The sequence below is a fragment of the Amphiura filiformis genome, chromosome 13, assembly GCF_039555335.1.
Source record: "Amphiura filiformis chromosome 13, Afil_fr2py, whole genome shotgun sequence".
Classification (NCBI taxonomy): domain Eukaryota; kingdom Metazoa; phylum Echinodermata; class Ophiuroidea; order Amphilepidida; family Amphiuridae; genus Amphiura; species Amphiura filiformis.
The window spans coordinates 40,647,245-40,663,351 of NC_092640.1; the positions used below are offsets into that span (position 1 = coordinate 40,647,245).

At 34.1% G+C, this 16,107-nt stretch overlaps 1 protein-coding gene and 1 long non-coding RNA gene across 2 annotated transcripts in view; both read right to left on the bottom strand.

Annotated features, from left to right (window-relative positions):
• The window catches only part of LOC140167663 (uncharacterized), a 57,207-nt gene that overhangs the window by 15,185 nt on the left and 25,915 nt on the right, over positions 1–16,107 (bottom strand). The window contains 2 exon segments of the mRNA XM_072190961.1: positions 8,393–8,705; positions 9,781–9,822. Coding sequence (XP_072047062.1) covers positions 8,393–8,705; positions 9,781–9,822 — 355 coding nt within the window.
• LOC140168359 (uncharacterized) lies at positions 829–7,459 on the bottom strand. The gene is made up of 3 exons (XR_011861196.1): positions 7,092–7,459; positions 4,698–4,789; positions 829–3,276 (listed from the first exon to the last, which is right to left on the bottom strand). It is a non-coding gene; the product is annotated as an uncharacterized lncRNA (long non-coding RNA).

A 16,107-nucleotide genomic window follows, 5' to 3' on the forward strand; every position in this document is an offset into this window, starting at 1 on the left:
TATCGAATAATTTATATTTTATGAAATTTATGATATTACAAATGTTATGACAAATTATTAAAGTTTGATTTTTACCTTTCTTAATATTGAAGAAATGGATTTTTTTCCCCAAAAGACCTAATTTTTGTTGGTGTTTTGGGGGGAAAATCCATATCTTCAATACGAAAGGTCAAAATTTTCAATTGATTGTCGGCTTTTTATTCCACCTACATAAGCTTCAATTATAAATCATCAGATGTATAAAATTTCAATATCAAAAATATCAATTTTTAAATGATTTGCCATAAAATGTGTATTACATTGCGAATTTCAAAAAATCAAAATTATTTGACATCAGAAGGACATTCTGCATATTCAGAATGTAATTCGATTGGTCTGATGTACTCTAATGTCCCACAATAAATACTGTCGAAACGTACATACCCCTTCCCTTAAGGAATGTTTTGTATTTCTAAACTATGTGACTTGTGGATGATTTGAAGTGACCTTTTATTGAAATGTGTCTGGTTTTATTCATGGCTATTATTTGAAATGAGAGATATATGTATGAGCCCTCAAGTGCATGCTTTTGATATGCATGAACACATGTATGGAATGTATAATTGTTGATAAAATACTGAGTAGTTGTTGATTATAATTTAGAGAATGTTTGTTCTGTTTGCAGGTTGAGTTTTTTTGTGAAGGTTTGTATTATATGTTGAATGTGTGTTTAGAATGTTATGTAATTGTTAATATGAAGTTGACTTATTGATGTTAATATGTGTTACTATTGTTTCTTAAAAGGGATAAATAAGATGAGACAAAATAAAGAATCTGAAGTTGGAAATATTAGTTTAAGCATATAAATTTATTTGTTCTGGAATGACGTTACAAAAGTTAACATAATTGCACAGAGTATTATTTAATTTATGAACAGTGTATTAAAGCTAGAATGTACGATGGCCTTGAGGTATGTTTTTATATGTGTCACATTGATTTGTGAGGTAATTTTTGGATTGTTTGACACCCAATTGGGAATGGGTGGTTGTCGTACATTGTAGCTTTAAGGCCTTTGTTTTGAATATGTACCCAGCAAACACAAAACGTTTTCGACATCATTCGCAAAAAGGTTGTCAGAAAACGTTTAAATGTCGGGTTATATAAAGGGTATATTAAGAGTATAAAATGTTTTCATAACCTTAAAAAACATTTTTTGATAATCTACTGCTCAGCAAATAAAAATGTTTTACAAGAAATGTTTAAATGTCGGGTTATATAAAGGGTATAAAAACGTTTTAATAACATTCCGAAAACATTCTTGAAAACTTGATACAAAACATTCTAAACAGAATGTTATTTTGGGGTTGAAAAAATATTTTGCGAAAAATGTTTGCCCAAAATATTTTCAATAACGTTTTCATGACCTTTATATAACCCGACATTTAAGTGTTATTAAAACGTTTTGAAAAAAACATTTTCAGAACATTTCTGTGTTTGCTGGATTCAAATATTTTAACATAAATGTTATTTAAGTATTGACACAATATTTGGCAAAAATAGTTTACAATAACATTTTTTGAAAACATTTAGAAATATTGTTGTAATGTGTTTTCATACAAAACATTTTAAAACGTTATCATGACCTTTATATAACCCGACATTTTAATGTTATTAAAACGTTTTTACCTAAACCAAAAGCCAAAATATAACTTATTTAAAACGTTTTTGTGTTTGCTGGGTATATACTGTCTGTCTAGTTTGAAGTACATAGTATTGATGCGGACGCACACATTGTGCTGACTTTGAAGGCTGAAGGCAGACATAGCTGCAGCATAGACGCAGTGCTGTTTACATGCTGTGTATGCGCGCTTTGTCACTTTGTACTTCAGAGTGGACAAACTGTAGTTTCAGAACTATTATTTTAGAAAGGTTGGAAAAGTTTGGCATAAAATGTTTTAATGTTGGGTTATTTAAAGGACATATCGACCCTGGACCAAAACAAGCATATTTAAGCACTGTAGGCCTACTTTAAATATGCTTTCTAAACAACATTCCAATGTGTGACATTTGGAATGACAATAAAGTACATTTAAAGTACAAATAAAGCACAATGGCCAGAAAAGTACATGTAAAGCATACTGAAAAAACGCACATTTAAAGTACTGTACTGTAATTGTACTTTATAACCAAACAAGCATATTTAAAGTACTGTGCTTTAATTATACTTTATACCAAAACAAGTATTTTTAAAGCACTGTGCTTTAAATATGCTTTCTAAACAACATTCCAATGTGCGACATTTGTAACGACAATAAGTACCTTTAAAGTACAAATAAGTCACAATGACCAGAAAAGTACATTTGAAGCACATACTGAAAAAAGCACATTTAAAGTACTGTGCTTTAATTGTATTTTATACCAAAGAAGCATATTTAAAGTACTGTGCTTTAATTATACTTTATACCAAAACAAGTATATTTAAAGCACTGTGCTTTAAATGTACTTTCTAAACAACATTGCAATGTGCGACATTCGGAACGACAATAAAGTACCTTTAAAGTACAAATAAAGCACAATGACTAGAAAAGTGCATTTAAAGCATACTGAAAAAAGCATATTTAAAGTACTGTGCTTAAGGAGGTTCCATACCATATACCAGTAAGCTTATAATTATAAGCTTACCACATATGGAGCTTATCAAAGTATTGGTAACACAAGTATGTTTACATGCAAGTATACATGACATCTTGGTTTATTCAAATTAACCATTTAAATAAAATCTTTCTGAATATAAGTTTCATGACTGGGGCTGGAGTCTGACCCCTCATATCTACACATCTTAAAATGCATTTGCGATAAACAGCATTGACAATAGGTGGTCCAGAACACTCTTACATATGTATTTATGTGGGAGTTTCTTAATTATTTTATTTACATTTTCATGTTTTTAACTCGACATTGTGGCCCCAATCTGCATGATATACATGTTAACATGTACCCATATTTTCATGATTGTGGGAAAAATAGTCTTAAAGTTTGTCACTCATATTCCTTAATTAAAAATGGTATCCCTAATGAAAAGTTCTGAATCTGATGAATCCATTTTCCACAATTAAGACTGTGAGAAAAGCAGTCTTTAAATTTATGTTTTTCATGATTTGTCATCAATTGGAGGCATTTGTTTTTGCTTTTGCATGTCTATCTTCGTCATTGTTTTGCTGGGCTGATAAATGTATTCTATCATCATGTTCCATTGTAGTTTCCGTTTGCAGAGCTTGGGTCCCATTTCAGCAGCAACTGAAAGAAAATTGTACATAAAATTACGAATTAGTTTAACTTAAAAATTTAACAAAATTAATATTTTATTGCCACTTACACATCTGGCCATTTTCCAAAACAACTGAAAAAATATTTTGTGTCAGCGAGAAATTCATAATCATCAAGGGTCTATGGTTAGCCTGGTATTTCCACATCACTTGTTTAGAGTCCGCCAGAGAAGGATACAAACATACATGTACATTACATGTAGAGTACTGTCTTAAGGGCTGGGGTATGAACGTTTGGACAGTATTTATTTTGGGACATTAGAGCACAGCAGACATATCGAATTGCATTCTGAATACGAAGAATGTCATTCTGATATCAAATAATTTTGATTTTTGAAATTAGCAATTTAATACACATTTTATGGCAAATCATTAAAATTGATATTTTTGATATTTAACAGTACTTGAAGTAAACTTTATAAATCTGATGATTTATACTTAAAGTGTATGTAGGTGGGATGAAAAGCCGACGATCAATTGAAAATTTTGACCTTTTCAGATTGAAGATATGGATTTTTTCCCCAAAACACCAACAAAAATTAGGTCTTTTTGGGAAAAAAATCCATATCTTCAATATGAAAGGTCAAAATTTTCAATTGACCGTCGGCTTTTCCTCCCTGCTACATACACTTTAAGAATATATCATTAGATTTATATAATTTACTTCGAGGACTGTTATATATCAAAAATTTGAAAAATATCAAATTTTTATAATTTGTCATAAAATTTGTATTATATTGTGATTTTCAAAAATGAAAATTATTTGATATCAGAAAGACATGCTTCAGATTCAGAATGCAATTCGATAGGTCTGAGGTGCTCTCATGTCCCACAAAAAATACTGTCGAAACGCATAATAAACGCTCATTTTAGATCCCTTAACTTAACCCCTCCCCTGTTTTCCCCTTAATTTTTATATCAAAACTGAGATTTTTGGTATTGGCATAAAGCTCATATTTTACTCATTAAAATTAGTAAAGTAATACTAAAATTTATCGCCTGAGATAAATTTCGTTTAGTTCATAATCTGCATATCCTGTCAGGCATTGCTTCTCATCAAAACTGCACGAACAAGCAACTCAAAATTTGGAAACAATAATTTTAATGGTACATTTTTTTGTAAAGCCTCAATATGTACATTGTATAAGAATACAAAATATTTTACCATGTCCCTTCCTTTAAGTTTTGACTTTTTAAAAAGCTAAATTGCACTAGCAGTAGTGGTTTTAATATTAAGAAGCAAAAATGTGTTTCACAGAATCACAATGGACATAGAACCGTAAGTATTTCAGACTTAAAATTTCACTGGGATTTATGAGAAAAATAAAAGAATTTTCTTCAGATTCAAAAAGCTCCATTTTGAAATGGATAAAGCGATTTTAAATACCGTACCTTTGGTAATCCTCCAGACTACAGTAGTGATTTATATGTTGGTGTTTGGTGTTGCCACAGGTGTGGAACTTCACGGTTGCATATCACAGAACCTGTATGAAAAATAAAATAAAATAAAAATGGTATTTGACAAACTATCTTGTCTCTTGTGTTGGTGTTGGCCTTTTGGTTCGCGGAGAGACAGTCATTTTACTGGGTCAGTCCATCTCAAATCACCAAATGGGTTGGCTGGTCACCCTCTCAGGTTTTATTTAAAATCACTTATATCATAGCCCTATGTGCCCAATGAACACATTTCAAGCGGTAGGTCTATACTCCTTGTCGTTACCGAGAACCGGCCTATTAAAAATTGGGTCAGACACCCCCCCCCTTGTTACTCATGCGCGTAGAGACCTACCGTTTGAAATGTGTTCATTTGGCACATGCCACCCGATTATCCCAAGTTACCAAACCCTAACAGGGCACATAAACATGATCGTCATGTGTGCAACCCAGTTTCAAGCATCAGCTTTTGCAAAGTGACGATCAACATAAGCAGCTGCAGCTGTTGCAGATGGAAAATTTATAGCATCGATAACCATGACGTGTGCGAGTGAGCATCAACATGTTGTACATAATTTTTGGGCCACCCGATTATCCAAAGTTACCCAACCCTAACAGGGCACATAAACATGACCGACCGTGATGTGTGCAAACTAGTTTCGAGCATGAGCTTTCGCAAAGTGACGATCAACATAAGCAGCTGTTGCAAGGGGTAAATTTTGACGATCGATAACCATGACGTGTGCGAGCGAGCATCAAACATGTTGTACATAATTTTTGGGATTTATAGAATCGATAACCATGACGTGTGCTAGCAAGCATCAAACATGTTGTACATAATTTTTGGGCCACCCGATTATCCTAAGTTTATATCAAACCCTAACAGGGCACATAAACATGACGTGTGCGAGCGAGCATCGAACATGTTGTACATAATTTTGGGAATTATAGAATTAGAATTGATAACCATGACGTGTGCGAGCGAGCATCAACATGTTGTACATAATTTTTGGGCCACCCGATTATCCTAAGTTTCCAAACCCTAACAGGGCACATAAACATGACCGTGATGTGTGCAACCCGGTTTCGAGCATGAGCTTTACAAAGTGACGATCAACATAAGCAGAGTCCATGCATGCATGGTATTATAATTAGTAAAACCAAAGTATACATTAGAATTGAAGAGGCATATTGACGTTACATGATGGGAACGTTATCATCAATGATCATTATTACTAATAAACAATGATAAATATTACGATCATTGCCATCATATTTCCACCGCAAGGTTTCCATATACCTGCACCATTGCAAGGAACTGCAAGTGCAAATCCAAATGCAATACAAAAATAATACAAAAAGTTTGTACTTTTGTATGACAAAATTAGCATGACATGGCCATAATCATGTAATGTTTGTTCATGATGTTGTTGGTCTATCGCAATAATTATTATTCTGCGTTTGTAATTGAAAAAATTACGAGATTTATCATCATGATCATTCATGGAGCCGGGTGCAGAATTCGTAAAATTTAAGGTAAATAAAGCCAACGATTTGGATCATTTATCTTGTATCGATCGGTTCCTTAATTCTCCTTCTAAAAATATCATGATTACCTACCCATACCAAAACGTATTCTAACGAAGAAATTATTTCTGATCAAATCGACTGTGTCTACGACATTCGCCTTGATCGCAAGCGCTTCATATCCAAGCAGTCATTGATAGCGTAGCGACATTTTGTCTTTCACTACAAAACTTAATTCCTTTTTGATCAGATGAACCGTTACAAACGGTCTCTCAGATAGCTACCGTCAAGACACAGATAAAACGAGTTGCATATACGTGCCGTTTATAGGATTCTGAACACGTTAGGCGGGCCGTTAGGACTATAAAATGAAGTCAAGCCCGCACAAAGCTAGACAAACATTGACATTGACCAAAATGAACCCGAAAACATTGCTAAATAGACCATGTCATGCCGAACAGAAAAAGGTAGACGAACTTACATTATAATTAACCGAAAATGTTTTCGCGAAATTGCATTGCAGTTCCTTCAAAATTCTTCAACTAAAATGTATACCAAAATCATTAAATATTAGTAAAATTTATCAAGAAGTATATTTAAGTTTGGAAAAATACGGTATAGCTATCATAATGAATTTTTGCCTATTATAAAACAGGCCACAACTGATGAACGTAAACCACAACTGATCACAAAAAGCTACAAAACACATCAAGCGCAAAAGTCCCAATAGCTACCGTCAATAAATTTCCATAGTATAATTATACTTATCAATAAATCATAATTATACTTATCAATAAATCATAACAAAATTGAAGAATATCATACTTTGTCCACCTTGCGTTTAGATGATTGCAGAATGAAGATGATCAGAAGAACTATAATTTAAAGATGATTTCTTGGAGATGATAAAGATGATTTCGTGGAGATGATTTTTTTCGCATCCGTCAACTTGGAGAATTCGATCAGCTGTGACAAAGAGGGACGCTTGTTTATACCCGACGCCACTTGAAAACACTTGAAATATAGGTGTGGGCAAAACAAGAACCCAAAAAAACCCCATCGCCAAATGATATTGAAGATGCTGCAATGTTACGTAACGGTTCAAGTTCATCGATTCGCTATCGATTCCCTATCAATTCGCTCAACTCTATATATGACTCATGATTAGTCATCTCCTAAATAGAGGCTGATGGGAAGATATGTCAATTTAACATGCATGATGGGAAGTTTTGTCAATATAAACGGGTTTATTATTTGAAATGCTATAGGGCCTACACAAACGAAGTAAAATTGCAAAACCTACTGCATGTTATTATATAATATTTATGTAAAGTAGAAGCGGTAAAGTTTAACCTTGACACACGCAAGTTCTCCTAAAAATGAATTTCTTTCGGTAAGAAAATAATTATCATAGACGGAATGACAATATCATAGACGGAATGAACAACATAGTCATAGGCGCAGTTCAACCACCGTGCTTGTTAGTCAAATCCACATGGTGTGTAGTATACGCGAATAGTAACCTCGCTCATTGAATTTCACGTTAAATTATCGCACCCAATCATGCCGCACTCATGCACCAACGCTCAAAAGTAGGTGTATTTGGACAGGAAAATGCCAGATTTGGGCTAATTGTGCGCAATTGTGTGCAGTGCCGAATTTATTTTTTTTCGGCGTTTTTCTCATTAAATTAGGGTCCCGTTCCAAAAAAAAATCAAACTGGTGTCTAGATGTAAGATATTGATGCCTACATTAACAAAACTCTCGTGTAGAAACATTACCTAATGAAGAAACAATCGAATGTGAAGGGCTACTAACAATTGAAGAATGTACAAAGGCAGTACAAACACTTAAACTTTGATTTATGCTAGATTAGATGATACACTATGTTTTATAATTATTATATAGTTTGCAACTTTTCAAGTCATGTGTTGTAACCCTGCGGTCGGACCTGCATTTTACAAATTTTGTAGTACAAGTTCACGCTCATAATTTCGACTTGGTAACCAATACAGACCAACATATGGATCAACTGCTTGGTCGCAGGTGCCAAGATTAGCAAGTTTGTTATGAAATAATAGTTTTAAAATGCCTGCGGATTAGGCATGATCATCACATATACATACTTTTTTCGCTGGGCAAATAACCCCTGCATCTTCATAGTGGTCGAGTTGTGATTTCCCCATCCATTGTGGCTGCATTCACCTAAGCTGCTTTCTGACCCTGAACAGCTAACATCATCCAGCCATATTTCTCCAATTCCCTCTCCAAACTGAGCATTGCCAACAGCTTGTGCATCACCAGATGGAAATCCAAGTTGACGACAAACTACCATTGCATCATCACTATCCCATAAGTCATCACACACTGTTCCCCAAGCACCATTGTAAAATACCTCCACTCTGCCTTCATTTGAATTGCTGCCACCAACAAGACGGACTGAAAGAGTATCAATAGTGAGACATGCAAGGAACATTTATCATAACGGTGGCTGAATGTGGCTTTGCATAATATAGTCAGATTGGTTAAATTGCTTTGGGGTAAAAGTGGGCAACCCCTCTCCCTCACAGGTCCAAAATAAGACATTTAACAGGAAAAGGATTGTTTTGTCAAAATAGTTTTAGAACAGACAATAACCTGGATTGTTTAAAACCTATTTTAAATATATCTGTCATCATAATGTTTCCATAACAGGACAGAGCTTTTCATATTCTAGTGAGTGTCATCATCAGATCAATTGAATAAACAAGATGTTGGATCTTGTAAACAATAGGAGAGCTGGAATGTCAATTTATTTATTTTTTTTAAATAAATTTTTTTAAATAAATTTTTTAATATATTTGTCATCATGTTTCCATAACAGGACTGGGCTTTCCATATTCTAGTAAGTGTCATCACCAGATCAATTGAATAAACAAGATGTTGGATCTTCTTAACAATAGGAGAGCTGGAATGTCAAATTTATTAAGTCCCTATTAGTTAATGATTTTGTCAATGTATTTTATATTGCTTTAAATAAAAGGTTCTTTTCTGTAAATTAAAGGTTATCATGATAAATGCATTTCATTTCCTTTTTTTAAAATGGCACGTAAAAAGATTGGCATGACGTGTCAATAACACATGCACCCAAAGACCCTGTATACCAAAGGACCTCCAACGAGGAGGTATCTATTCTATTCCTTGTGATACTTTTGAATTGGTCACCTGTCCATATTTTGCTATTTTGCCAATCATTGCTAAAATGTCCGGCACAACTAACATGGCATTGGCTCACTTGGCTGAGACAGTAGGACATGAACAACAAGTGGCATTGCAAGGAGCTTCTCAAAAACTTTATATATCAAATCTGTTTCAAACATGCAACATTAATTGAGACAAGGGAATGAATATTACTCCTATATGGAATATATTCAAACTGACCTCAGACCTGAGATATACCAACTTGATGTGGGGAAACACTTAAAAGGTAATATACTTTTATTTCAAATGACTTGACACAGTGTTCAAAGAATACCTGTTTCGGATGTTGTAGGTTCCTCAGTAGTTGAATATTGTCCTGAAATTAAAACAAAAATATAGCAAGTGTTAAATGGACACTTAAAAGAGCATTTTTTATTATGATATTAAAGATGAAATGTTCCGGGATTAAGCTTAGAATTGCTATTGACTTTGCCGTAATGAATGGAGCATTCTACCTTTCATAAACATTCATTACTTTAATAAAAGATACTATAAGTGATATCAGTGAAAAAGTAAAAAAAAAAATTGTAGGAATAGTTTTAAAGAGAAGAATAAGTCAATAATAAAAAAACAGACAGATTGCTCCAATATTTACTAAAATTTGACATTATGCCCTAATAAGGTCGTTTCCATCCTTGTCACTTATAAGGTATGTACACATGAATGTATACAATGAAAACCTATTATAAATATTTAATTTACTAAGTTAAACAAGGCTGTATAAACCTAATCCCAGAATTTCCCCATTTTTTCTAAATTTTATTAAAATGAAAGACCACTCAAATGGTAGACCTTATTCTTCCCGTTCATTTGATACATTTGTGATTGCTGTGCTTAGATTTGCCTTGTCATATGCAAACGCGAGTTCTCGAAAAATATACATTTTATAAACATGGAATTACCCATATTTGACGTCTTTGTCAAATCGACTAAATCTGCAAGCTTTTGCACACATGTAGTCTTAGCTTACTGATGGTATAAAAAGGATTTTGTTTTTGAGTAACTTTATGATTTTGTCAACACATTTTAGGGGCTAGGTTTTTTTTTAGGGAGCCAAAAAATAGGGGGGAGACATAAGACATGAACATCATGTGGTTCTAGAAAGCTTGACATATTAAATCTTTGTTAAACATTAATATGCAACATCAATTGAGACAAGGGAATGAATATTCCTCCTAAATTCCGGAATATATTCAAACTGACCTCAGACCTACTGAGATATACCAACTTGATGTGGGGAAACACATAAAAGGTAAATATTTTCACACTTTTGAACACTCATTAAAAAAAGAAAAGCATTCCAGATTCGTTTTTGAAACTGCCAAGGGCTTTGAGACATAGCATTATTTTGTTAGCCTTTTAGGATGTAATTTTTGATTTTGTCGAGTTGAAATTGGTAGAGAAGGAAGCATCACCATTTTGCAACAGGGGTCCAATTTCTTAGGTTTCGGGTTCAGTTCTTGTGTACGTACGTATATGAAGTTGTATTGCATCTCTCTATTGAGGTGAGGGAGGGAACAAAACTGATTTGAAGTTGACAAACATGATTGAGATTTGTATGTTATATTTAGAATGCCAAATTCATCCTGCATCAAAAAAGCATAAGAGAAACACAAAAATTATATTGCACATAATTATGAAAGCAAACCCCTTAACTAATCTTATCTCCACACTTACCCACACAAACACACACCCCCACTCACTCTTGAGCCCACCTCTTACATGTACTTCCAAACACAGTCACCCTAAATAATATGCATACACACCAAGTCACTCAATACACTCATATTCACTGTCATATCCATACCATAAAAATTGTTACATCAAAATAATTAAATTAAATTGCATCAAATTGTTAAACTGCATCATTGGGTGAAACAAAACATCAATTTTTAAGCATTAAGTAAGTTGATGAAGTGTGGAATTGGACTCTTTCTGAACCGCTCAGTTCTACAAGGTAAACGAGTGATGGAATTTGAATTGCGCAATTCTTTGCCATGCATAGAACGCCTTGTAGGGGGAATGAGATTGCTCATACGATCACATTTTGGCAGAGACTGAGTAAATTTAACACTGTGATTTTTCCAACGGTCAGATAGAGTCTGAATTCCACATTCTTCAATTGCATCAGTATATGAGTTGTATTTCTTGCCAAGTATTATTTTGCAAGCCCTTTTTCAAGAGAATTAACCTGTTCACATGTCAAAGACGAATCCCATACAACATCACCATATTCTAACAATGGCCGTACATAGCCTTTGTAAATAACTGCAAGTTCATCAGATGTAAAACCAAATTTTTTAAGAGTACAGAGCATATACATGCGGCTATTGTTTTTATAGCATTTCATTAATTTGTTTGTCCCACTTCAACTCATCCTGTATCCAAATGCCAAGAATGCCAGATTTCTAAACCCCCAAATTTATTTTTTTCATGGATGTTATTTCGCTTTTGCATTTGTGTTTACAACTGAATCCTCATCTGTTATCTACATTATTTTGTTATTTTATTTACCTTCACAGCCCGCTTCATCTGTTCCATCAGCACAATCATCTATATCGTCAGCATATCCAGGAACTTGAATGGAAGTAGTCCCGTCATCACATATGAAAACTTCTACATATTGACAGGGAAGAATTATTTATAAAATTAGATTGAGCACTTACAATTTATACATGCACAATCCCCCCATTCTACACTCCTATGCCCAGCACGCACACCCCCACACAAACCCACCCACCCCACATGCACTGGACTTTATAGACTCTCACTTCCATATATGCTTTAAGAAATAAGGGAAAGTACTCCCTTTCTTGACACTCTTATAATAAGAAAACATGATGGTTTGGTCACACCCATATCAGTAGACTGAGTTTTCGCTGCTCGAGAGAGTGTCATCATCAGATCAATTAAATGAACAAGATGTTGGATCTTGTACAACAAAAGTAGAGCTAGAATGTCAAATTTAGTAAGTCCTATTTGTGCGGGTGGAGGACAAGCAATCCAGTTTCATATCGTCGATGTGTTGAGATGTCACCAGAAAGGTAGGCACGCACTTTACTTTTGAACAGTGAAACTTTCAGGATATGTAATATGTGTGCAAATGATGACATCTATTGAATTTGAATCATGAGTAGTGATGTAGAAAAAGGGAAATTAATGAAAAACCAAAACACCAAAAGTGCAGCCAATGCCCGTGAACTTTGACAGTCACCCAATATTGCAAATAAGATTTAGCATTAGCAACTCGATCTTTATTCCATCCGATCCTACAGAAATTGGGTTACCTTAGCTGGTAACGCTTCAGCAACACCATCCATAACGCCTACCGCTTTATTTTCTATCTGTCCACCCTAAGAAGCATTACCGCATGCCGATTTTCGTAAAGCGTTTGACACGGTTTGAGGGAGGGTTTGCTTTTGGCAGCTTTGCAATTCAGGGTTGAGAGGGCGTATGTGGAGATTGGTCGATGCTCTTTATGATAATGTTCAGGCTCAGGTGAAATTTGGGAGTATCGAAACTGATTTCTTTGAAGTACTAATATCTGAAGGAGTAAAGCAAGGTTGTGTCATCACCTGTATTATTCTGTATTTTCATTCATGAATTCACTAAATTGCTTAAAAAAACACAATGTTGGTGTGAGGATTCATAACGTATGTGTTGGTAGCCTTTTTTGGGCAGATGATGTTGTCTTACTTGCAAACGATGAAAACGAAACAGAATGTTAAACATAGCAGCAGAATTTGCTAATGACTGGAAACTAAGCATTCATCACGATAAATCTAATATCTTAATTGCAGGTCAGCATATCGATAATAGTAAGTTATGGAAGTTAGGCTATAAATGTGTATCAGATGTTGATTCATATAAGTATACTTATGGAGTAGAGGCTGTGCTGAAAGTGGCTTTGTCATGATTCTGACACCACAGACTGTATATACATGTATATGCCTTTCTGTTAAGTTGAAACCATGACAAATTATCCGTCTGATATCGGTATACCCAATGATGGTAAGTGAGGGTATGCTGTGAAACTAGTAGTAACGGTTGCCTTTTCCAGAGGTCTATACCTTGAATTTGTTTTATGTTATCGTATATAATATGTTAAACCCACTTCTAGTCAAATTGGGTTGAGGCAGTTGTGTGTTTTCATTATGTATTTCTTTTTGCTGTACATAGTACAAGTTTTACTTTTGTGCAATTTGCTTTATTTCCATTTAATATCATTTTTATGAACGCACCGCCGGATTGGCGTGTGCCACTGTTACAAAAGTGTATGTTCTAAATAAATAAATAAATAAATTATAGACATATGATAACAAAAGAACTCATTAGAGTGCTATTTAAGTGGTAATATCTATTGTGTAATTTTTCAGCGATAATCTGCAGCTTCAGTGTAATTTTCAGTCTCAATATGTCTGAAGCTATCCATCAAGTCCGTCAAAATTATACATGTATGTACGTCATCCACCAGTGGAGCTCCTGCGCCCCTCCGCAGAACTTCCGGTAGTTGATGTTCTGCGCCCGGTCGCAGCAATGATCCGCCGTTACATATAAGGGACTGCGCCCGGGCGCATCAACTCCGATAGTGGATGATCTGCGCCGGAGCGCAGAAATGAACCACCGTTATTATCATAAGAAAATCAATTATTTTGCTTCCGATCGCAGCAACTCCGACAGTGGATGTTCTGCGCCCCCGAGTGCAGAACATCCAGGAGCTTATATACTGCTTTGTTCAAGAGTTACTACCTGTTTTATGGATTATAGTGCAGATTTTAGAGCAAGCTGCATTTTTATCACAATTATTATCAGCAGGCAGAGTACATTCGTAGTCATCTGTATAAAAAAGTTTTGAATACAAAATGAAACTTTAAAAAAAAAATTTCTATAAAAATTCAGAATTCGGACCAGTTGTAGGCATATTTTGCATAGTAAAATCTGAATATTATGATGAGAGGGGCGCTTAACCACTTCAAAAACCGGTGTCATGTGGCATATATGATCACTGTTAGTCATGTTTTTGGCCAAGTTTGAAGTTGGTCAAGGTATGTGAGTGCTACAGTAAATAATGCATGGGTTGACAAACGGAAGAAGAACCTGTAAGAAAAAAGACACAACCGGTGGTATAAAATAGACCTACCTGTGCATGTTAATCCATCACCACTGTAACCAGCATTACATGCACATGTGTAGGAACCAGCGGTATTGGTGCAAGCAGCATTTATATCACAATTATTATCAGCAGGCAAAGTACATTCATCGTCATCTGTATAAAAATGTTTAGAATAAAATGTTTTTCAAAATGGACGACTAGAAATATTTTTTGAAGAATTAAAAATTCGGACCGTGTAGGCCTATCTTGCCTAGTAAAATCTGAATAGTATGATGAGGCGATTGAGCTAGAGGGGCACTTAACCACTTCAAAAAAGCTGTTAATACTTGGAATGAAATTGCACCTCAAATCCGCAAAGAATTAAATAATATGTCTTTGTATCAATTTAAAGCGCGAACAAATACTTCTGCTAAATAATTTGGGATTTCTATTCCCTTATAAATTGTACTTTTTATAAGGACATTTTAGCTTCAGCTTGTATTTTGTATAATCTTTGCCATATGAGTTCAATACTATTTATTATGTTATTGATTTACCATGTGTAAGATGTAAATTTACTATGTATCAATATGTATGACAGTATTTTATAATTGTATGAGGGCCTGCTTGGAAAGCAGTGCTTGACACTGAAGTGGAATTACCCTCAATAAAGAAATATTATTACCGTACTGACGCGAGTATAGTCCCACCCCGTTTTTGGGTGAACATTTTTCAAAATTGGGGGTGGGACTATACTCAATTTAAAAAAAAAAAAAAAAAAAAAAAAAAAAAAAATTTTTAATTTTATTTTTTTGGTTTGAGTGTCCCTGGACCTAGACCTAAATGCTAGGATCATTCATGGTTGACCTAAAAAAAAAAAAAAAAAAAATTTCAAGATGTTTTTTATTTTAATATGAAAATTGATAATTTGTATTCATGTCATACTCTATTAATGATTTCAAAATGCATTGAATTTGAATGCATTTTGAAATCATTAATAGAGTATGACATGAATACAAATTATCAATTTTCATATTAAAAATAACAAAACATCTTGAATTTTTTTTAATTTTTTTTTAGGTCAACCATGAATGATCCTAGCATTTAGGTCTAGGTCCTGGGACACTCCAAAGCCGAAAAATAAATAACTTAAAAAAAAAAAAAAATTTTTTTTTTTTTTTTTAAATTTCTGAAATTTTCCGAAAGTTTGGGGTGGGACTTTACTCAAGGTGGGACTATACTCGGCGTCAGTACGGTATTATAAAACCATATTATAATTTGTTTTATTCAACCTTTATGGACAGATTTGAGTATGATTTTGTCACTATGTGCCACCTGACCCTACGAGTGTCATTTCTTCTACGCATTTTGTCATCAAAAGCCTGTTCAGCAACTGGATGAGATAACGTCATATGGCATATATGGTCATTGTCACTGATGCTTGTGGTTAAGTTGAGTCAAAATTAGTCAAAGTATGTGTGCGTGCTATAGTAAATAATGCATGTGTTC